The following is a 23266-nucleotide window of genomic DNA, read 5'->3' as shown; positions in this document are numbered from 1 at the left end:
CAGCAAGACATTCTCTTTCTGTAGTTGAGTAGTTTCTCTCGGATTTTGTAAGTGTCCTAGAACCTTCTCTTTTCCATCCAAAATCTGCACCAGGACAGCACCGATCCCATACCCAGTGGCAACTCTGTGTAGTTCTGTAGGTGCTCTCTCATCATACAGACCAAGTACAGGGTCAGTCATCAGAGCTGTTTGCAGCACATCGAAAGAATCTTGTCGAGCACCACACCAGATAAATTTAGAATTGGCTTTTAACAACTCTTGGAGTGGCCTGGCTTTGATAAAAAAAAGTCTTTGATAAAACGGCAGTAATAAGTACATAATCCGAGGAAGCTTCTCACATCTCTAATACTTTTAGGAATAGGAAATTCCAATATAGCTCTCATCTTTTCTGGGTCTGGTCGCACACCTTTTTTTGACACAAGATGCCCAAGTATTTTGAGTTCTTTTGCTCCAAAGAGACACTTTCTTGGATTAAGTTTCAATCCGGCTTGTTGGAGACACTTAAGAACGGCCCTTAGTCTTTTTATGTGTTCATCAAATGTCTCTGACAACGCTATAGTGTCATCTAAATAACAAAGACACGTCGTCCATTTCAGGTGCCTTAAAAGATTATCCATCATTTGTTTAAAAGTTGCTGGTGCATTACACAAACCAAACAGCATTACCTTAAACTCATACAGGCCCTCAGGGGTGATGAATGCAGTTTTCTCATGATCAGCCTCATCTACTTCAATTTGCCAGTATCCCGAGTACATGTCCATGGTTGAGAAAAACTTGGTCGCCTTCAGACAATCTAGCGTATTGTCAATTCGTGGAAGAGGGTAAATGTCCTTTTTAGTTATCTTATTAAGCTTCCTGTAATCAACACAAAAGCGCCAACTGCCATCCTCCTTCCTGACGAGGACCACTGGTGATGACCATGGGCTCTGCGAAGGCTGAATGATGTCATTATTCATCATTTTCTCTACCTCGTCGCCAATTATTCGATATTCTGTTGCTGACACACGGTATGCTCTCTGGCTTATTGGTTGATGGTCTCCAGTGCTAATCCGGTGCTTCACCGTCAATGTATCTAATTTGCTCTTCACCTGTGGATTAAAGCATTCAGAGAACTCTTGAAGAATGGCAAGTAGCTTCTTCTGTTGTTTCTTGGGGAGATCTGGTGATAGTCGAGCTATAAGACCTTGTCTTGTAGTGGTAGTGCCAATTTCACCCACAGACTCGGCATGGGAGGTTTCTATCACGCTCAGCTGTTCTTCAATTAACGGCTCAGCATTTGCTACGCACGTGCGTCTTGGAAGGATCTGCAGTTCTCGGCAACACTTAACTATCCACAATTCACCGAATCCATTCTTAAATCAGACAACAGAGACTGGGATGACCAAGTTATTCTTCAGTGGTATGCTTCTCTTACATTCCTCTACAAGATCCATGGGTTGATGCATGGCATGACACATGACAGGTAACTTTCTAGCACTGACTGCAGGAATGATTACTTCATCCAGCACACACAGTCTCCTCACACTCGGATGCGCATCTTCCTGTCCACAGTATGTCATCTCATCTAGCATAACCTTTGAGTGACCCAATTTATAATTGCTTGAGAAGCTTTCAAAAAGTCCCATCCGAGAATGACGTCATGACTACACTCTTGTAGGACGATGAATTCTAAGAGCTGTGTATGGCCACTTATACCCACAAGAATGACACATCTTCCTGTAGGTTTTACATATTTCCCATTAGCCAACTTCACCAAAGATGTTTTGCTGTCTACAAATATGGTTTTCTGCAACTGGCTACAGTATTTCTCCGAAATGACTGAATATGGTGCTCCAGGGTCCGCAAGAGCTTGGACTGGTCAGCCATCCATGAAGATATCGACGTAATTTCCTATCACTTTTGTAGTGATTGATGGCGGAGGATTTTTCTCTTCGGCAGCCTCACTTCCAAGGAAGGTCGCACCCTTTAGTTTTCCAGGTTACAGAGGCTAGGTGATCGGCTGGAGCTTCTAAACAGCAATGGAGACCTTGATCGGTGTGTTGTGGAGCGTCCTCTCCAGTGGCTAGCTTGCGGTGATGGTGACCTACGCCGTCCTGCACCCACATCTTCTTGTTCATCATCATTGTCCCGGAGTTGTCGTCGGCTAAGATCAGTCTGCTATCTTCTGGCACGGGCATCATCAAATATCCGCCGCCTTTCTCAACAGTAACGCACCACACGTCCTGGTCGTCCGCAGTGGGAACATACTTTTTGCTTATCCTGGGTCCTCCAGACATGAGTCTTCCTTGGTGTCCAAACAGGTTCCTCATGTGGCGTTGTAGGAACGTAACTTCACCTGGGTCTCGACTTTTTAACCGTTTTAAAGGGAAATGAAGGACGAGAGATTGGGTTCAATATCTGTTCCACTTCCTCCCTTATGACCTCTTGAAGCATCTCAGTTTTTTGCTTGCTGTGCAATCCAAGTGCCTTCTGAACTTCCTCTCTTACTATCTGACTAAAAACACTTGTGAAATCAGTTTCTTTCTCCATCACAGACATCAATAGGACATTTTGAAGCCGTTCAAACTTCTTGCGTGTAATTCTTTTTTGATGCATTGGCACCATTTTATGAAGGTGTCTGCTGTCGAAACCTCCCTCAGGAGTAGGGCTTGATACATGTCCTCAGCAACACCTTTCATGAGATGTGCAACCTTATTTTCCTCCTTCATTCGAGGACCCACTATTTTACACAGCTTCAAGACATCTTGAATGTAGGATGCTGTAGTTTCTCCTGGATGCTGTGCCCTGCACTTTAATTTAGCTTCAGCCTTGCACTTCTGTCATCGTGTGTCGCTGACTTGCGCAGTTCCACCTGAAATACTTCCCAGCTTGTGAACTTCTCTTCATTGTTCTCATACCATTGCTTGGCAGTGCCCTCCAAGTAGAAAAATACGTTAGCCAAACACACGGTGTCATCCCATTTGTTAAATTTGGCTATACGCTCATATACCTTCAGCCACTTGTTTGGATCTTGGCCATCGTCACCAGAGAACCCGGAAGGATGGCACACACTGTCATCGTGACATCCTCTTCTTCTTCTGTCTGCGATAGATTGCGATCTGAAATTACAATGAAATGAACACCCTTAGCTGCTTACAGGCGTTGACATACGTCAATGGGGACAGATGAAAATGTGTGCCCCGACAGGGACTTGAACCCAGGATCTCCTGCTTACATGGCAGACACTCTATCCATCTGAGTCACCGAGGACACAGAGGATAGCGCGACTGCAGGGATTTATCTCTGGCACGCCTCCCGCAAAACCCACATTCTCAATGTATTATCCCGCACTACATTCGTAATGCCCATTATACTCATTACTCACAGCGTGTTGCCGATTCCCGTAAGAGTTCGGGCACTTCTTAGTAAAGATTGCGATCTGTTGAATATGGCTTGAACTCGGGTTTCTCGCCACGTAAACGGCGGCTCTGTTGTGGCCTGATGGGAGCCACTGTGTTGTCGATAATGTGTGATATCGCAAGTTCCAATACCCAGTGCCTCCACCAGAATAATGTCACATAGAGGAAGGTGTAAGCAGATGAATGACGAACACTAACTTCTCTTAATGAAGGTTTATTCAGCACTTGCACATACAAGAGCGCGGAGCGAACTGCCTCTGGCCAGATCACATACAGTATATTTACAGCTACAGAACATTCCAGTACAATGATTCTTGCCATTTGTGGATACTTCTAAAATGTACTCAAACTGAATATAGAAATTAAAATTGTACAGTCTAGGTGAGTTTTGAACTCACGACCCTCGATGCAACAGTTTCGCATCATATCCACTACACCATGGTGCTACTCAGCTTGTTCTGTGACAATATTTATTGACGGAAATGTATTACAAAATAGAGACAGATTGAAAAATACTCACGAATTCTTAAAATTTTTATTGTGTAATTACAAATATTCTATGTATTCGTCATCATCAGCACAGATAACATCTAGGCATCATCATAAACTCATTGTAACTTATCTACAAAGTCACTGCAGCTCTTGTTCTGTTCTAAAGCTCATCGGTGTCATGAGGTAAAGGGGGAATGAAAACAATTTTCTTCACATGTCACCACAAGAAATAATTACCTGGGGTCATGTCTGCACGTCTTTGAGGCCAAGAATGTAGGGCAGTGACTCCGGGTCTCGTGCACCCTATCAGGCATTGAAGCAAGATGTCATTAAAGAGTTGTTGTGCAATATAGTGGCACTGTGGTGGTGCTCCATCCCAATGGAATATGAAGTCAATAGTGTCCTCCTCAAGTTGTGTGAAAAGCAAAGTCTGCAGTATTCGAAAATGGCTCATTTGTGTGTCTGTGTTTTCCTCAAAAAATAAGAGGCCATAAACTTTTGAAAAAGAAATGGCGCAAAACATATTCACGTTAGATGAGTCTCTTTCATGCTGAACAATTGCGCGAGGGTTCTGAAGATCTTGTGCACTTTCCGTGAGTCCACTTTAACACTAATATGAGAATGATTTTCAGTAAAGCCAGGTTGGTCCTAAAATGCCAACGAAACTCGAGCTGGACTGTTATTGCTGACTCGTGTTTTGCTAAACTTTAGTACACAAATTGCCTTCCATTGAGCAGTCATCATCTAGTTCAAACTGACTGGGCAGATGTACGGACTGGCATCTAGTGATGATTCTCAAAAATTGTAGCCTTTGCAAGATGTTCAATGAAGGCCAAGTAATGATAGTATTGTAAGATGTCTTTTTCCAGCCAGCAGTGTTTTTGTTCTTTAGGCTGTCAATTAGATTCAGTGTGTCTTTAATTCCTACTGCTGATAGTTTACTGGATTTTGCTTCCCTACCAATCTCATATCTATATTTATATCTTGTTCTATGCAGACACCAATTTCTACAGCATTTTCAAATTAATAATTGGAATTTTTTTAACACAATAGGGGTCTCAAATAATGTCACTGTTAACAGTTGTCATCCCACTAATTTAGATTTGATTACATTTTCTTTTCTGTCATTTACTGCAAACCAGCAGGTTTTTTAAACATTGTATGAACTTTGTGTTTTATGACTCATACTTTCAGTGTCTTATTTTCCTTCCAAAACTGATGCTTCTACTGCTTGCAGATGTCTCTGTGTAAATCTTTGGAATTTTGTCTGTGCGAGCTGTACAGTTTTCATTTTTTTTCATATCTTTAATTTTGGCATCAAATTTTGATTTTAATAGCCTATTCTAATGGAGATTCACCTTCTTTAATGTGATTGTGTTATGAAAATCTAAAACCTGTAAGTAAATTTCCATTTTTCATTGACTCCAACAGCTCTACTGACCAATTCTTCAGAAACCTGTTTTAAACTTTGGTTTAATATGGCAGTACTCCTCTGTGACATTATTCACTGAAGTTCATTTGTCATTTTTGTTTTAAATTCTTTAGTCTATTTTAGTACTAAAATTGCTACCAAATGTTATGAAATGTCTTTGTTTATGCCATCTGCTCAACAAAGTCATGACATGAACTGTCAGCTTGTTATGTATAATAGAGGTTCCAGTGGACACAAGAGGAGCGAAATCTGTAGACCCCCCAGCACAATTAAAAGCAAAATTATTCATGGGACATCATAAAATGTGTGTCTCCCAGTGTAATTGAAGGAAAAATGATTAATGAGAGGATGGTCAGATGTTGGTGCCAGTCATCTGGTAGTGACACCTGGTCATTGGTTGAAATATTGTGTCTGTTGGACATAGAGATCTGGCTGTGTATCCAATAATTATTTTGTCCTCAATTACACCAGGAGAAATGGAGGAATCATATTGATGTTAAGGTTTCTCAGTATCACAGCAGCTGCAGTTCTGTGACCATCAACTGCTTCCAGGTGGCAAAGGAAGGAACAAAAGGAAATATAATTTAAGTACTAAAATTTCCTAGTCTTTGTGGATGAAAAACAGGGATACCCATGGAACTATTTCTATGTTTTCCTTAAGTAAAAGGGAAAGCTACCAACAGCTTTATCCTACAAATGTGGCTAGTCTAAAATTTATTACATTGATCTACTATTACCTACAGATTGCTGTTACTCTTTCTGCATGGGCACGTGAGACTGACACACACTCAAACCATCTTGGTTAAAACTGTTATGTTTAAACAACTCTGCTGGTCACAACAAAAATCACATGTGTGATGCAAAATTGCATACCTTATTGTCCTCAAAATACATGGCTCTTTTCCATAAGAAGAATAGATTGTGTTACTGTCACGCTGACAGTTTAACTTCTTACCCATTGTTATGAAACATTTGTAATCGCAAAATTCTTCTGTAATGTGTTCAGATTGAGGCCATGGGCATTGTGAAATATTCTTGCTAAATTACTCTTGTTAACACATTGTGTGTTCTTAAATCACACATGCTTTGTACCTCCTTATTTGCAGTAACTACTACTTTATTTAGACTTGACCATTCTGGTAAACCATGATAATGTGGAGCAGAAAATAACGATTACATTTCTAGTTTTTTTTTTAATCTCTAGCAAGATCACTAGGTATCTCACCTTCCCCCCTCCACCACCCCTCGTTTTTGAGAGACAGAAAAGTCACTTTTGCCTAGTTTAGCAAAATGTTTCCACAGTTGACTGCATTTACAGAACTGAATGTCATTCCCGATGTAACTGGTGATTTTTTGTGCTGTTCTCTATTGTGAAATTTAGTAGCAATGTTTTTTCTTGTAGCCATCTGCATATAAATCAGTTTTATTTGCCTAATTTTATCCATTGCTGTCAGTGTTTCCTCTATGGCTGTATTACTTTTGTAAAATAAAGAACAACCATCTTTCAGTCACAATCGTGATTTTATTTCAATGCATGATGCATTTTAGAACTGTGGGGACACATCTTCAGGTGCATTGACTGTCTACATCAATTTTCTTCCAGAATGAGGTTAATTCTGGTCGTGGTAAAACTACATTTGTGTATTACAAAGTGGCACATTGTGAATGTAAGTTACAAAACTAGGACAGAACGAAAAATAACTTACTGTTTCCAGTAGTGGATACATGGTTTTGAAGCACAGTATGAGGAGACATGTTAATTTACATATATACACTTTCCATTCTACAGCTCCTTTGTAAACCCAAGTCAAATCAAGTCAAAGACTTTTGAATGTAAAGATGCATTTCTATGAATACCCAGTTGTTATTATTTCAAAGAAGATAGAAAGTTGTTATATTATTAATTACACAGAGATCTAATTTATAAAATAAATACATGCGAGCGTGTGAAATGTGGCTACATGTTATCAAGTGGTTCCACTACTAAATATTTGTTTCTTTAGGAAAAAATAAACTTTTTAAAATTATTGAAAAAATTGTGGCTGCTAAACTCTTTGTTTATTCAACATGTTTTCAGAAGGTTTTTCTGTGCGTAACATTATTTCTAATTGTTTTAGTAGCTCAAATGTTTTACCATGGTTTTCTGTGTGAAGTGCTGTTAGGCTGCTTTGGATATCACTTAGTCTGTATCCATTAAGGTACATGTCGTTAGCTATTGTAGATTTGTCAAAGTGGTTCAGTCTAAAAGAATCGGTGTGTTCTTGGTAACGTTTATGGAAAGTTCATTCTGTTTTTGCATATGTAAAATAGAGGGCAATGGTTGCATCGTAATTTATATATTCCACTGTGTTCTGTTATTGGGATACTTGTGTTTACAGTGTGAGGTAAGTGGTGTCAAAGTTTGTTGTTGTAATATTGGTGTTTGTAAATGAGTTAGCAATTTTTTGTAATGGTGCGAATAAATAGGGAATAATTGTGAAGATATGTGTTGTGTCAGTTGTTATTCCAGTAGTGCTTCCACTATTGATGCTGGCCTGTATTTTGTTGGTTGGTTTGTCAATTGACTTTTCTTAATATCCACTATTTATTGCAATTGTTTTGATCGTATCAACTTCTTATGTTTATGCTTTGGGCTTCATAGGTAATGTGCATGCTCTGCTCAACATGGATTTAAATGCAGCATGCTTGTGTGTTCGGATGGTGTGATGATATGTGTATTGTGATATCAGTGTAGGTTGGTTTCCCGTAAATGTAAAAATTATGTTCTTGTTAAGAAGTTTGTTTGCGCCGCTATCCTCCACAGCAAGCACAGAAATACTTCATGTAATGAAGTTACAATATTTATGTTATTAAAAGCACAGTGTCCGAAGAAATAGTTATATTGAGTGGCAAAAGAATAATAGTACAGCATGAAAAAGAATTAGAAACATGGTAAACAGTGTGAAAAAGGCCAGAACTCAAAATTGTGCCTACATGTCATTAATAAAGCGGTAGTGCGATCTCCGGACCAGATGAAAGGAAACACAGATCACAGCAAATCGTAAATCCCACTGATGATGCCTTAGAGCAAGGAAAAGGTGAAACACGTCTGGGCAAAATAAATTAAGTAGCAGAAGGAAAAGGCAGTTTTATTTACAAAACAAGTATGTTCTTGCTGTTCATTAACAATTGTGAGGTCTAAGAAATTTATGGGTTGATTTGTTTCATGTTCAGTTGTGAACTTCATTTTATTGTGAAGTGAACTTAATAATGTAAGAATTTCATCAAGTGGTGGGTGGATATTCATCAGCCTCCTGGAAAATAAATTTTTTGAATGGAAAACTAAACTTGATAAAAATTGTTTATTACAGAAATATTTGATGGCACAAAAGATGAACTTGATGAACTTCTTCTAACACAGTGTATACAAATGCCCCAATAGCAGAACACAGTGAAATATAAAAATTACAATGTAACAGTTGCCCAGCATTTTACATACGTAAAACAGGACGAACTTTTCATATGCGTTACAAAGAACACACCAATGCTTTTAGACTTCATCACTTTGACAAATTCACAATAGTTAACCATGTGTATCTTAATGGGTGCAGGCTAAGTGGCATCCAAAACAGCCTAACGGTACTCCACATAGAGAAACATGGTAAAACACTTGATCTACTAGAACCATTAGAAACAATGTTACACAAAGAAAAATCTTCAGAAAACATCTTGAATGAAGAAACAGTGTTTAGCAGCCACAGTTCTTTTCTGTAATTTTAAGAGTTTATTTTTTTTTTTGTAAAGAAACAAATATATAATAGTGGAACCATTTGATAACATACAATCACATTTGTCATACTCACAAATATTTGATTTATAAATGAAAGGGTAAAAATCAGAATGGTGTAGGTAGCGTGGAGTTTATTCCAAGAAAAACAATTTTAAACATTTCAGTGTTAATATATAGTCATAGGTTATACAAAATGAAACAATGAATTTACACAATGTTTTTTCACTTCAAGTACATATACACTGAAGAGCCAAAGAAACTGGTACACCTGCCTAATATCGTGTAGGGCCCCCGCGAGCGCACAGAAGTGCCATATCATGACATAGCATGGACTCGACTAATGTCTGAAGTAGTGCTGGAGGAAATAGACACCATGAATTGTGCAGGGCTGTCCATAAATCTATAAGGGTACGAGGGGGTGGAGATCTTTTCTGAACAGCATGTTGCAAGCCATCTGAGATATGCTCAATAATGTTCATGTCTGGGGAGTTTGATGGCCAGTGGAAGTGTTTAAATGCAGAAGAGTGTTCCTAGAGCCACTCCGTAGCAATTCTGGAGGTGTTGGTTGTCACATTGTCCTGCTGGAATTGCCTAAGTCCATCAGAATGCATAATGGACATGAATGGATACAGGTGATCAGACAGGATGGTTACGTACATGTCACCCGTCAGTCATGTCTAAACATATCAATGGTCCCATATCACTCCAACTGCACATGCCCCATACCATTATAGAGCTTCCACCAGCTTGAACAGTCTCATGCTGACATGATTAGATTAGATTAGATTCAGTTTTCATTCCATCGACCCAAAAAATGAGATGATTCTTGCGGGTGTTGAACATGTCAGAAAGTATAACATAAATACATAAAACATTTGAATGTAATACTTAGTACCCTGATCATTTGTCAGGAGATTGTCGAAATAGGTGAATAAAATGTGGTTAACTGGAACAGCTAATATTTACACAATTAACGTGCTGTCAGAATGAAACACTGTTACGTACTATTAATAAATTTATCATACACAAAATACCTAATCTTGACTGTTGTGACCAAGTGCTGTCAAAACTGAAATCTAACAGATATTTCTTACTTACCTCTTTGACGGCTGGAGGCGCACCATGTGCTTGGCGCCCTGAGGCGCTACGACCTGCAGCATAATCAGGCAACCTGTGCTGAAGTGCCTGTCGCTCGGAGCTGCCGCCGAGACTGGAGCGGGCCACGCTACCCAACCCACCCTGTGCTGAATACTTCTGGGCTGATTACAACTCGCCCAGAGCCAGCATGAAATTTTGGCAATTTTGAGCTGTAATATCTCGGGCAATAGTTTTTGTAAAGACATCAAATTTGGCCATCTTGTACAACTTTATGCATTCTCTTTAGAACAATAATGAGAATAATTTTACGAGCCATATTGAGCCATAAAACTAGGTAAAATCGGCCAAAAAAATAGGCCCCCAAAAAAATTTCAAAGTTGGGTTTCTTGCATCTCCTGGACCAATGCTATGAGGAACGTGAAACTTGGCATGTAGTAACCTAACAACACAATTATCTTAAGTATAAAGGTTCATTTCCGTAGCACTTTTCAGTACTGAATGAATTAAGCGCAAAATTGAAGATTATGTAAAAATGTCAAAAATGCAGTATTTTTGTTCTGATTTTGCTAAAAAACTATACCCTATAAGACATTCCAAGCTGTGTAACTGGAACGAGAGTTGGGAGTGACAATCAGGCCCAAAAACAATGCAAACTTCGGATTCGCATATCTAGTAGAGTGAACACATGATGAAAATGAAATTTATATGGAATAAAAATTTTTTTTGCCCTGCTATTTTCCAATAATATACAAATTAGTTGGAAAGATGTTGATTTTTCTGAAAAGATGAAAGCAAGATATATTCAATACTTCTTTTACAAATATCGTTTTCTATTAATGCTTCAAATCTAATCTCATTTGAACAACCAATTTTAAGCCCACCCTCCCTCCCCAGAGCAGTGAGTTTAATTTCCAATATTAGCTAACAACAGAGGCAAAGTAGTAAGAAAAATTGCACTGAAAACGGAGTTTTAACTTTGGCATATTGTTTGTTGTTGATCAAGGGCATTTGAAATCAGTTATGGAAAACAGGTTTTGTACAAGTAGACGGAATGTGATCTATTTTTGTACTACTAAGGATAAAAGAACATAACTATCTATGTTACGTGTTAATAATTTAAATGTATCGTATGTAGATTATATGGGTTTTGTTATACTCTTGCAATGTACTCGCCGTAATTACATTTGCCACTGTAATTATATATATATATATATATATATATATATATATATATAGACACACACACACACACACACACACTCTCTCTCTCTCTCTCTCTCTCTCTCTCTCTCTCTCTCTCTCTCTCTTTGTGTATGATAAGTGTCAAAGCAGGATACAGCACATAAGGGAACATTGCAAGTTTTGGTATATGGGAAACTTTATGTTTTGTGCAAACCATGCATCTGCGCATTAGCATACTTTTCTGCGAATGTTCACTCATGATAACAGGCGGAAAATGTTTCCCTGTGAATCGCAGAGGATTCTCGTTGTCATTGCGCCTTCCCCTACCAATTTTTTTTTCTGTTCTGTAGCATATTTTTCTACAATCTCCCTTACGAGAGAAAGGTAAACTCAGTGAGTGCCATTTTTCGCCCAGATACCATCCGGCGGAGAGTATGAGCATTTAGACTGCACAGATCCAGAATGTGAAAAAAATATTTCTTGTAACATTTCGCAGTCTTATTCACTGATCCCACTGAGCTCAGTAACATGTCACAACGGCCAGTTGCACCCACACTCGAATTGTGATCTACAATACATTTTGCGTTTCGGTTCCTTTATTTTTTTTTGCCGGTATTTCTGTCAGTCTTCTCTGTTTCAACCATTTGTGTTGTGTGACTTGTGGTCAACACTCACCCCTCTCTCTTATCGCATCAGTTGATAGCAAGGATCTTGTCAGTGGACTTAAACTCATTTCCTCCTAGTTTAATTTATTCTGCAGTTTTGGCACGTTGTGCCTATTCTTAGGAACAGTGCCACATGCGGCTGTTCCATGGTTATGAAGCGAGAGGAACAGGTTCGGGCTGGAGTACCAATTATCGACACGCAGAATATGACCCAGTTCCAAATATGGTCCCATAAGAGTTGTCACAACACTTTTTCCTAAGTTGTGGAACCCAATTTCTGTTGTTGCACCTGTATATACAATAAAATCTAAAATATAGCCACTCTAACAGTCACACAGTACAAATGTCTTTATTCTGAATCTACTGCGCTTGACTGGAATAAATCGCTTAATAATCATCCTTTGAACAGCAAGAGACTTTCATCTATACAAAGCTTGTGATGTGGACGAAATGAATTATAAAATGTCTTATGAACTTTGTCAACAATCATCCTAATTTTCAATAGTCTGTCACCTCCAGTACTCACAGAGTTATCACTGAAGTGTAACTTTCTCAGAAGTAGACAATAACAGTCTCGGGGACATAATTGCACTGAAAACTGGTGTATCTCTGGACCAATAATAACTTAATTTTAACTTCTTAACTTGCGCTATTGGAAGGCAGATAGCAACAAAACAATACATTCCTCAAATTCAGTGTCTGTCCACTCTGACAGTCAAGAATTCATAGATTCTGTAGTATTTTCTTTGGTGTAAACGTAAAAACGATTTGTTTTGTCTGCAGTAAATTGCAATCGTCTGCAGTAAATTGCAACAGTTCTTCAGACATAAATGTCACAAAAAATGAAAGAATGCTTGGGTCCGTATCTAGTTGACATTTGTGTCCTGAACTCGAGTCCTCAAAGTAATGGTTTAACGGCTGGAAATTGCTTTCTTTCCAGTCAAATATGTCACTTAAGTGCGCTCTTTTGCGAACCGTTTCACAGTCACTTTCTGGTTCCTTGGATTCAGAGGAACTGCTGACTGTAATTCTTGCTCTCCCCTCTGGTGTAAAGGGCTGAGGACTACAGCTTCGAGACTCTGTTGAAGACTCATCACTACTACCTGTGCAAACACGATGATGTAACATTTCTCCCGTAGAAAACAAGAAAACTGTTGAAAACACTGGAAGTGAAGTCGAATTCTGCAAAGAGGGAACACAGCAACAAACATATATGCACTCTGGAACAATACAGTCAGACCACTGAACAGCTACTGGAAGAACAAGGCAGAAAAACAGCTCTGTGTGTTTATACGTCTGTCGCGCTCAGGTAGCTGGGACTTGGTGCGCTTAAACTCGTCCCTAGTGTGGAAAGGCCGGTGGCACGGCACACGTCGACACATCCTTAGCGCTGTAGTGAAGACCCAAGGGCCGTGCTTAAACAAGTCGGGTGCACCATCAGAATGGCAAGGTATGACAAGATAACATGTCCCTAGCAGTCAAAGGGTTAAGCTGACTTAACAGTCTCTGTTAAGATATTCATCTATGGAGCAGGAGTTGCCTATCAAAAAGTCTTTCAAACTCTGTTGAAACCGTGCTTTATCTGAAACCAAGTTTTTAATGGTTGCTGGCAATTTATTGAAAATGTGTGTTCCTGAATATTGGACCCCTTTTTGGACCAGGGTAAGTGATTTTAGGTCTTTATGTAGATTGTACTTGTTCGTAGTATTGATACTATGTATTGAGATATTGGTTAGAAATTGAGATGTATTACTTGCAACAAATTTCATTAAGGAATAAATATACTGAGAAGCAGCAGTTGGAATACAAAGTTCCTCGAACAGGTTTCTACATGATCTTGAATTTACACCACAAATGATTCTTATCACACACTTTTTCACCCTAAAAACTGTTGCTCGATTTGATGAGTTGCCCCAGAATATGAGCCCATATGACATAATAGAATGAAAGTAAGCAAAGTATGCAAGTTTTTCTTTTTTATATTTATATCTCCTACATCTGACATCATTCTCACAGCAAACTTGTTTAGGCGCTTAAGCAATTTTGTGGTATGCCCTTCCCAACTGAATTTATTGAGTTGTAATCCCAGAAATTTAATACTGTCAACCTCTTCGATCTGCATGTCTTCATATGTTAAACACATGCTGGAAGGAAATCTCTTACAGGTTCTGAACTGCATATAGTTCTTCTCAAAGTTTAATGACAATGAATTAGCTTTAAACCACTTACTAATGTCGATGCTGGGTCCATGGATTAATGAGGTTGTCTCCATACCTGTACATGTCCATCCATTCGATACAATTTGACACAAGACTTCTCTGATCAGACACTCTGTCTCCAGTCATCAACAGTCCAATGTCAGTGTTGATGGACCCAGACGAGGCATAAAGCTTTGTGTAGTGCAGTCATCAAGGGTACACGAGTGGGGCTTGGGCTCCAAAAGCCCATATCAGTGATGTTTCGTTGAATGGTTCACATGCTAACACTTGTTGACGGCCAGTTTGAAATCTGCAGCAATTTGCGGAAGTGTTGCACTTATTTCATTTTGAATGGTTGCCTTCATTTATCTTTGGTCTTTTCTTGCAGGATCTTTTTCCTGCTGCAGCGATGTCAGAAATTTGATATTTTACCGGATTCCTGATATTCACGGTACACCCATGAAATGGTGGTACAGGAAAATCCCCACTTCATAGCTACTTCGGAGATGCTGTGTCCCATCGCTTGTGCACTGACTATAACACCACTTTCAAACTTTCTTAAATCTTGATAAACTGCAACTGTAGCAACAATAACGGGTCTAACAACTGCACCAGATACTTGTCTTCTTATACAGGCCTTGCTGATCGCAGTGCCATATTCTGCCTGTTTACATATATCTTTATTTTAATACATATGCCTATACCAGTTCCTTCGGTGCTTCAGTGTATAAGGTAGGTAGCTGGAGGTCCTCTGTGTAAAGCATTATTGCATAAAAAATTCTGCAAACTTCAGCCAATCCTTCACTTCAGATATAACCTGGGTTTTGTTTTTCTTCTTCTCAGTGTGACTAAAGTCAGAATCATTATCAATATTGCTATGACCAGGCACGAGGAACTTAAGATCAACAGTTTCAATAGATGTGTGGTACAAGTGCACTTTCTGTCTCTGTAAAATGTCCCTTGCATCACTATAGCTTTAAAGGATACACTGTTTCCACATACTCACTTTCGTTCACTTCCTTACTTTTGCAGTTAGCAGAGTAGCATTCTTCATCACATGAATTTGTAGAATCATTTGGCTGTAAAATGTACTGAGGAAAGTATGAAACATGTTGTTGACTTCTACTGCAACCATGAGGATGACCACGACATCCTGGTTGGATTTCTGGAGACTTCTGTATCAGTGTTAGACTTCTTTAGAAGTTGTTGTACAAAGGCGGAATAAACTGTAGTAATGACATCAAGTCATCAATTTTTGCTTTCTTCAAACACCCTGTCCATGTCAAGTAGGTGGAAGATGCGCAGGTATCATACCACGCCTTCATGGATGCGCAACATTTACTTTTCAAAATTGCGTGTCTTAATTCAACATCTCCATGAAGAAGAAAGCTCTTGGCTCAACTTCCCTGTGCTGCATTCTCATTGTCAACCAGTTAACCTTTTGCTTCTCAGTGTCTATTTTTCTGTTGTTCAGAAGTTCTGCAGTTGATTCTGTGGATAGGAAATCATCTTGTGCATCTACATCTACATCTGAAAGCCACCTAATGGTGTGTGGCTGAGGGTACTTTTTGTACCATTAGCTGAACCATCTAACCATGTTCCACTAATGAAATGTGCATCGGAAGAATGATTAGCAGTAAGCCTCAGTATTGACTCTAATTTCTTGAATTTTCTCCTCGTGGTCATTACATCAGATGTGTGTGGGTGGAAGTAATATGTTGTTCGAATCTTCCTGGAAAGTGCTCTCTTGAAATTTGAATAGTGTATCTCTTCATGATGCACAATGCCTCTCTTGTAATGTCTGTCAATTGAGTTTCTTGTGTATTCCTTTAACGCTTTCCTGCCGACTAATTGATCCCGTGACTAAGTGTGCTGCTGTTCATCGGATCTTCTATACCTCTTCTATCAGTTCTATCTGGAAGGGATCTCAGATAGGTGAACAATACTCAGTAATTGGTTGTACAAGTGCCTCATAAGATCCTTCGTAAATGAGTTACATTTCCTTATGATTCTTCCTATGAATCTGAGTCTGACATCTGTGTTTCCCTTTGTCCTATGTGGCCATTCCACTTAAGGTCACTCTTGATAGTTACTCCTAGATATGTTGTGGTAGATACTGTTTCTAGTAGTCTGTCATCAATAGTGTAGCTACACAGTAGTGGATTTCTTTTGCTGTGTTTGCGCAGTATGTTACATTTATTTATGTTCAGGGTTAACTGCCAGAGCCTGCACTATTCATAAATTACCTGGTGGTCATTCTGCAAATTGTTACTATCTTCTGGCATTGCTACTTTGTTACAGACAACCACATTATCTCGTGTTGAATTCTGTCTGCAAGGAAGTCTTCAATATATCATTTCATACACATTAAATGTCGTCCTGGCATATTCTGCAACTCAATAGATGCATGAGCAACAATGTACAGCCAAAATTGGACAATTAATTGATTTCTTTTTTGCCCACCACAACTATTGCTGCAGGCACTAGCTTGTTTAATATCAGGTGGCAATGATTTTACATACTTCAGCAAGCATGAACCAGTTTCTGAGGGGCCACACAAGGCTATATTCTCAGACCACATATACATGAAAATGTGATCTGTGCTATACTCATGCATTCCAAAATTAAATGTCCTCACCTGTCTCTTGTAGTAAATAACACTGGATGTTAGCATTGTAGTTGGCAATATTTTTTTCAAGATTGAAAGTAGTTACATGTGCTGAACCTTCTTTTGATTTTTGTGCATCTCCTTTCGTAGGTGGAGCTTTTTCTCAAGCATTGGCCTGTTTCTTTTAATGGCGTCATCTTCTGCTTTGATTAAATTTTCTAATCTGTCACAGTAATTGCACGTGCCACTTCTTAGCCTATAAAATGATAGATGAAATTCTGAGTTGAACACCTTACAGTAAATGCAGGCCTTCACTGGCAAAATAGTTTCTTCTTCACACTTACCCTTGTAAAGCTTACATATTTTTGAGCAGTATAACTCCAGTAATGGGAGGTCCTGTATGGTTCTGAGACAATCTTCTGGTATCTTATTTTCTGGATCATTTCATATAATGCATCATAATGTTCAGTCTCTGACTAACAAATCGCAAGAACTAGAAATGATACTGTGTTCTGACCTAAATGTTGATGTTATCTGCATAACAGAACATTCGCTAGAAGAACTGCAAATAGAAACACTAAAGATTTGTGGCTTTTCCCTACTCATTTCATTTTGCAGGTCTTATTATAAACATGGAGGGATTCCTATCTTTGCAAAGCAGAATTTAAGTATAAAGCAATCCAAACGTACCCTGAACTGAATAAAGAAAAAGTCTTTGAAATGGCAGCTATTGAACTTACTGACATTCAACTAGTTACTGTGACTATATACAGATCCCCTGATACTGACATAGAAGAATACCTGTGTAAATTTGAAATGATGTTAAATATTGTCGAACTGAAGAAAATGAAAATCATTTGTGGAGACTTCAGCATAGACTTTTTGAAACCCTCAAACTACAAAGATGAATTACTATATATGACAAAGAGTTTCAACTTAATCCCCACAGTAAATACACCAACAAGAATCACTAGGCATAGTAAAACTGCACCAGACCAAATTTTTATTGAAGAAACCTTTTCTCCATACAGTAGTGAAGCAGTTAAGGTGGGATACAGTGATCATGAGGCTGTGTTGTTATCACTGTAATTATGTTCAGAGAAAATATCTCCCATTAAAATAACTGAGTGCAGGGACTTCAGCAATGGCAATATAGCAAACTTTTGCAACATATTAAACCGAGAAACATGGGATGAAGTGTTCAATGAAACCGATGTAAATAGAATGTTCGATAACTTTCATGGCTCATGTAAGTACTATTTTAGGCTAAAATATGTTATTAGTTTCAGATTTTATTTTACTTCCATGTTTCTGACAGTCAAGCATTAATTCCTTTGCATAACAGTGAAGTTATTTTTGTCGGTTTGAAAGAAATTTTCTTTTATTAATTTTTCAAATGAGGCAGTCAATATATTTGAAACAAAGTGTTTAATTCCACACTATTGGCTACTTTCAACTGTTCGCTGCATTTCAAGTGCACGTTTTCATCTTATAGCACGTATGGCATTATGCCATAATAAAGAGCCAAACATGAGATAACACAGTACTGGTACTTCAAGAAAATTTACATCCCAAAATATACTGTCAGTTAACTGGGAGAAAGTATGTTTTCACCCAGGAGAAAGTGTATTTTTAACCGGGAGATCTGGGAGAAATCCAGGATTTTTTTTTTCCTTGTCCGCGTGTACACCCTGTTTATACATGGCAGCCATGTTTCTTAGAAATGTTGTGATCCTCCTCCACAGTGATAAAAAAAGTATGTGAATATACAGTTGCTCACCACAGTGGAAATTAGAGAGCCTAATTCTGTTTTCCATGAGATTTATTAAACACTGATAATTAGGTTTTCTACACCAGTGAAAATTAAAATCTTGCATTTTACCTTACTCTGCATAAACACTGTTTATTGTCATGTCTTCCCAATTCGTTTCTATCCTGGTATACACATGAATGTAATACTATACACCTTCACCACTGTTTGATATAGAAAAGAATAAAAAGTTTGAAAGACTTAGTTTTGTGAAGGTTAACTTACAGTGTCTTTCTATTGCGTTGTGATGTGTGTTTGCCTTTTCAACAACAATCAAGGATATAGAAATTACAACTATGCTCAGTTATCATTAGGTTTTTCAATTTTTTTCAGTAAATTACTATTATTTGTGAGCATTTTTCAGTTTGTTTTTAAAGTTACAGGTTTATTATTTCAGTCAAGGCTAAACTGCATCTGTGATTACAGGACTGGATGGTAGCACAACAGCTTTGGAAAGAGAAAAACTAATAAATGAATATAATTCGAATCCAAACATACACTTATTTCTGGTTTCCACAAGAGCTGGTTCCTTAGGTATCAACCTTGTTGGAGCCAATAGGGTTGTAGTGTTTGATGCATCGTGGAATCCATGTCACGATACACAGGCTGTTTGTCGTGTGTACAGGTCAGTATTAAATTGGATTTTTACATTTGGTGTTGACATTTATTCTGTGCTGTATCTATCTTACATTATCTTGTACTTGCTTGTGAAAAATGAATTCTGTCATAAATGTTTGGATCCATTAAAGCAGTTCATTCAGTAATCCAGAAATATTGTACATGAAATGAAGGAAAGAGAAATATTTTCTGAGTTCTCGGAACATTTGTGTACAGTACACATTTTTTATCTCAAAACTCTATAAAAATGATTTTCTAGGCCAATTGCATGTGTTTGAACATTTCCATTGAAGCTTGCATTTGAAGTTCCATGTTAGTATAAGGAAATGCTGTTTCCACACCAGCTGAATATACCCTTCACTTTGGGAAATCAAATCTTGTAGGATAATTTACATACAATAGGTCTGTTTGTTTTTGCAGCCATTTTAACTTGCTTTCACAGAAAGACAATGCAACAACACTGCGAAATGCTTCAGTTGCTTACACACGGAGTACCATGCGCAGCTCCTCAACGAGTGGAGGCTGATTTACTGTATTTACCCAAATCGAAGCTGCATTTGAACCTAAGCAGCACCTGAAAAAAGAGACTTAAAATTCAAGAGGGAAAAATTGTAAGCCACACTTCAAAATTGAAATAAAGTTGGTTCATTCTAACATAAGATACAAATTGGATAGAACGGATGAAAATATGACTGCAGTAGTTGGGTTCAGGTTGTAAGTGTAGCAGTCCCACTTAAGCAAGGTTATTTTGTATATTAATTTACCTTTTCAAGCATTTAAAATCACAGAACTTGGCTGCACATAATTTATAGTTTTAGAAGATTTAAAAATTTATACTAAAAGTCAGTTGCTGTGCTTCATTTCTGACTGTATCACTGTTCTGCATAAGAATAATACAAATACAAACAATACACGGTATGTATTTTCTTCCATGTTTGCTGGTGCCTCAACAAGTTATTCGGACAGGATTTAAATGAGGTTACAGACAACACAGAAGAATACATGGCATAATGTTTGCATTCATATTATTCTTATGACAAATAGAGTATGTGATTCACAGTTAATAGGAACCATCTCGTGTCACTATTAAGAAAACATCCAAGACATAGTGTCGGCCATATTGATGTAAATCATAAACACGGGGTTGCTAGTTGGCTTTTCATAGTAGATTTGTAGTGAAGACTTCAAATGTATGACTAGCAACACTTGCAAAAAAAGAATAAAAGTAACTTAGAAATTAAAAGAGGAGATATAAAACAAAATGAAATCAGATTAATAATACAAATTTTACAAACTGTTTAAAATATCAATTAGATAATTCTGGATCACTATGACTTGATTCCTTGTTGCTCAGTTCTTCATACACAGCATCATGCTCCATACCACGTAGTGCATTCAGTATTGAACATTTTTGAAATGCTTGTTGCACAATCCAATTTGGAACACACTTCCATGAATCATCAATCCATTGGCACACTTGCGACAAACTTGAGTGCTTAATGCATCCTGTAGGTATCAGTTGTCTGTCATTTTTCAAAAGCCAGCCCTTGTACAGTGTGACAATTATTGAACTATATGGAAAAAACTAAATTAGTTATAAACTACGATGTGCCACACACTTTATTCAACATGTAAGCATCACTACAGATGTTCGGATGTAGGTTATGACATGTTCGATCATTGGCAAGGATGTGGCACAGATGAATGGTGGAACTCTGCATGACCTGCTGAAGTATTGGAACATCGATGCTGTCAGTGACTTCCTGAGGCTGTTTCCAGCTCAGCAATGTTTTGGGGCTATTGCTCTGCACCTTGTCTTTAATATAGTCCCACAAAAAGCGGCCACTGCCAATAGCCTCTGGGTACCGCAGAGCCAGAATGCCGTCTCCAGAGTGCTCCTCCAGGACTTCAAACACTCTCCTGCTTCAATGGAGTCAAGCTCCATCTTGCATGAACCACATCTTGTCGAAATCAGGATCATTTTGGATATTGGGGATGAAATAATCTTTCAAAACATACATGTATCATTTGGTAGTCACCGTGCCGTGAAGGAATATAGCACCGACTGCACACTTCACAGAGACTTCTCGATCGCAAAATGTGTGTTCTCAGTCCCACACATGTGCCAGATTTGTTTATTAATGAACCCATCCAAATGAAATTGAGCTTCATCGGTAAACCAAACCATACTGTGCATACTAATTCCCATCATGCCCCATGGCCAACTGTGCAGTTTGAACATCCTAACACAAACTGTTCAGAAGTTATGACGCTTTTATTTCACGTAGTTCAGTAATTGTTACCCTGTACATGCTTTTAAGCTTGTCCTTAAATGGTTTATTCAAACAGACTTCAAGTGGTCACAGAACTAATGTCATTTTGCCTGGAATTACTGCAGAGTCCATTTTTCTTTCTTATAATTTTCGTTTTACCACAGGTGTTGTGTAGCCTGTGTATGCATGTAACACAAGCAGACTGCGTAAGCATTGCACCAGGATGACAATTCCATACAAGCCTAATCCATTCCAGCTCCATGTCCTCTGAAAACCACCCACTTTCACTTGCTCGTACAATTACATTTTTTGGAAACTTCTGATTTCGGTAAAGTCTTTCACCTGAACATATGAACGTAGGTAATTTATGTCCATCTGCTGTGCAAGTAAGTGTGATGGAAAACTGCTGTTTTTCACCTCCTTATGTAAGAATGCTTACATCTTTCTTTCCTCCGGTAGCAGCCATATAATTTGATGACATGTCTGAATATATGTTCGTGGCTCGAGCTGCCAGAGTTGGCAGTCGTGTGTATGGGGTGTGTTCGCTTGTGTTAATGAGTGGTGTGTGGTTTTCTTTTGCTGATGAAGGTTGTGGCCAAAAGCTCATGTGTAAATGTCTTTTCATTGTGCCCGTCTGCAACTTAATGTGTCACCTGTGTGGTAAGTAGAGAACCTATCTTTTTGTACATCATTGATGTTCCTATATGGGAGTTCAGTCAGCACTTTTTATCTGACCAAAAAGGTATTGGTTTCCAGTGTGCTGCCTGATTATGAAGTGCTGAAATTCCACAAGTTTTTCTTTGCAATTTTTCAACTTCTGTGCAATTTAAGTTCACCTCCAAAGTGAAAAACCCCCGCACTTCATAAAAAGATCAATTTTTTACTTTTTTGCACTTTAGCAATTTCATTTACCCTAATATTTAAAATTCCAGTGTTCTCATGTAGGCATTTCTGACACTGTTTCATAACAGACTTATTTCAAAACATCGGGAGCATGATATTGGCCCACTAAATGCTTTACTGCTACTGCAACATTGAAATAATTTGTCTTTTTGCGGTCACCATCATCTGATGATGATCTCATCAATCCTGTGTCACAGACCTGCAGCACAATTAGAACTTTTTTCCGCAAAAGGAATAACTTCCTTCTTGAATTTGCTTCTTTATGGTTCACTGGCACCAGCATTTCAGAAAATTTGATGAAACAATACCAGAAATCAGAATAAGCCTCAGCATACCAACTCGTGCATAATCCTAATGTCTTACACATTGCGCTAAGAGTATTTGAAGGGCTGCTACATTCGAAGATTAGCAATACTGAATTTCTACTTCCTTCATTGGATGGTGTTTTAAAATTCAGTGGTCAAAACATGAAAAAAATACTACTTCTACTGCCTCCCCTTCTTTTTACTAGCACAGAAGGTTCGGTGCCAGTATTTATCTTCGTGCCTGTAAAGCATGGCTGTGTAGTAGGGCTGCTTATATTCCATCGCGAAAGTTAGTTGTTGTAGTTCCTAGCACCATTTTTCAAAATTTCTTTTTCCTCTGCACGCAATTCTAAGCTGCAGGCAGTTTTATGGATCCCAAAAACTGGAAAAAAAGTGTGGCTTAGATCCAAGTGTTCACGGTATTACAGTCTGTAGTAGCCACCAGAAAGATCGCGGGAGGCGCACATTGGCACGGCGCGTCACGGACGGTAGTTGCCGCAAGTAGAGTCCCGTCC

The 23266-nt window shown here is 38.4% G+C and overlaps 1 protein-coding gene across 1 annotated transcript in view; it reads left to right on the top strand.

The window, feature by feature from the left end:
* Nucleotides 1–23266, top strand: part of LOC126470614 (uncharacterized) — a 208736-nt gene that overhangs the window by 115088 nt on the left and 70382 nt on the right. The window contains exon 14 of the mRNA XM_050098568.1: nucleotides 19079–19277. Coding sequence (XP_049954525.1) covers nucleotides 19079–19277 — 199 coding nt within the window. The remainder of the gene's footprint in view (nucleotides 1–19078; nucleotides 19278–23266) is intronic.

This window comes from Schistocerca serialis, chromosome 3, assembly GCF_023864345.2.
Source record: "Schistocerca serialis cubense isolate TAMUIC-IGC-003099 chromosome 3, iqSchSeri2.2, whole genome shotgun sequence".
NCBI lineage: Eukaryota > Metazoa > Arthropoda > Insecta > Orthoptera > Acrididae > Schistocerca > Schistocerca serialis.
This window is presented reverse-complemented; position numbering and strand designations above follow the sequence as displayed.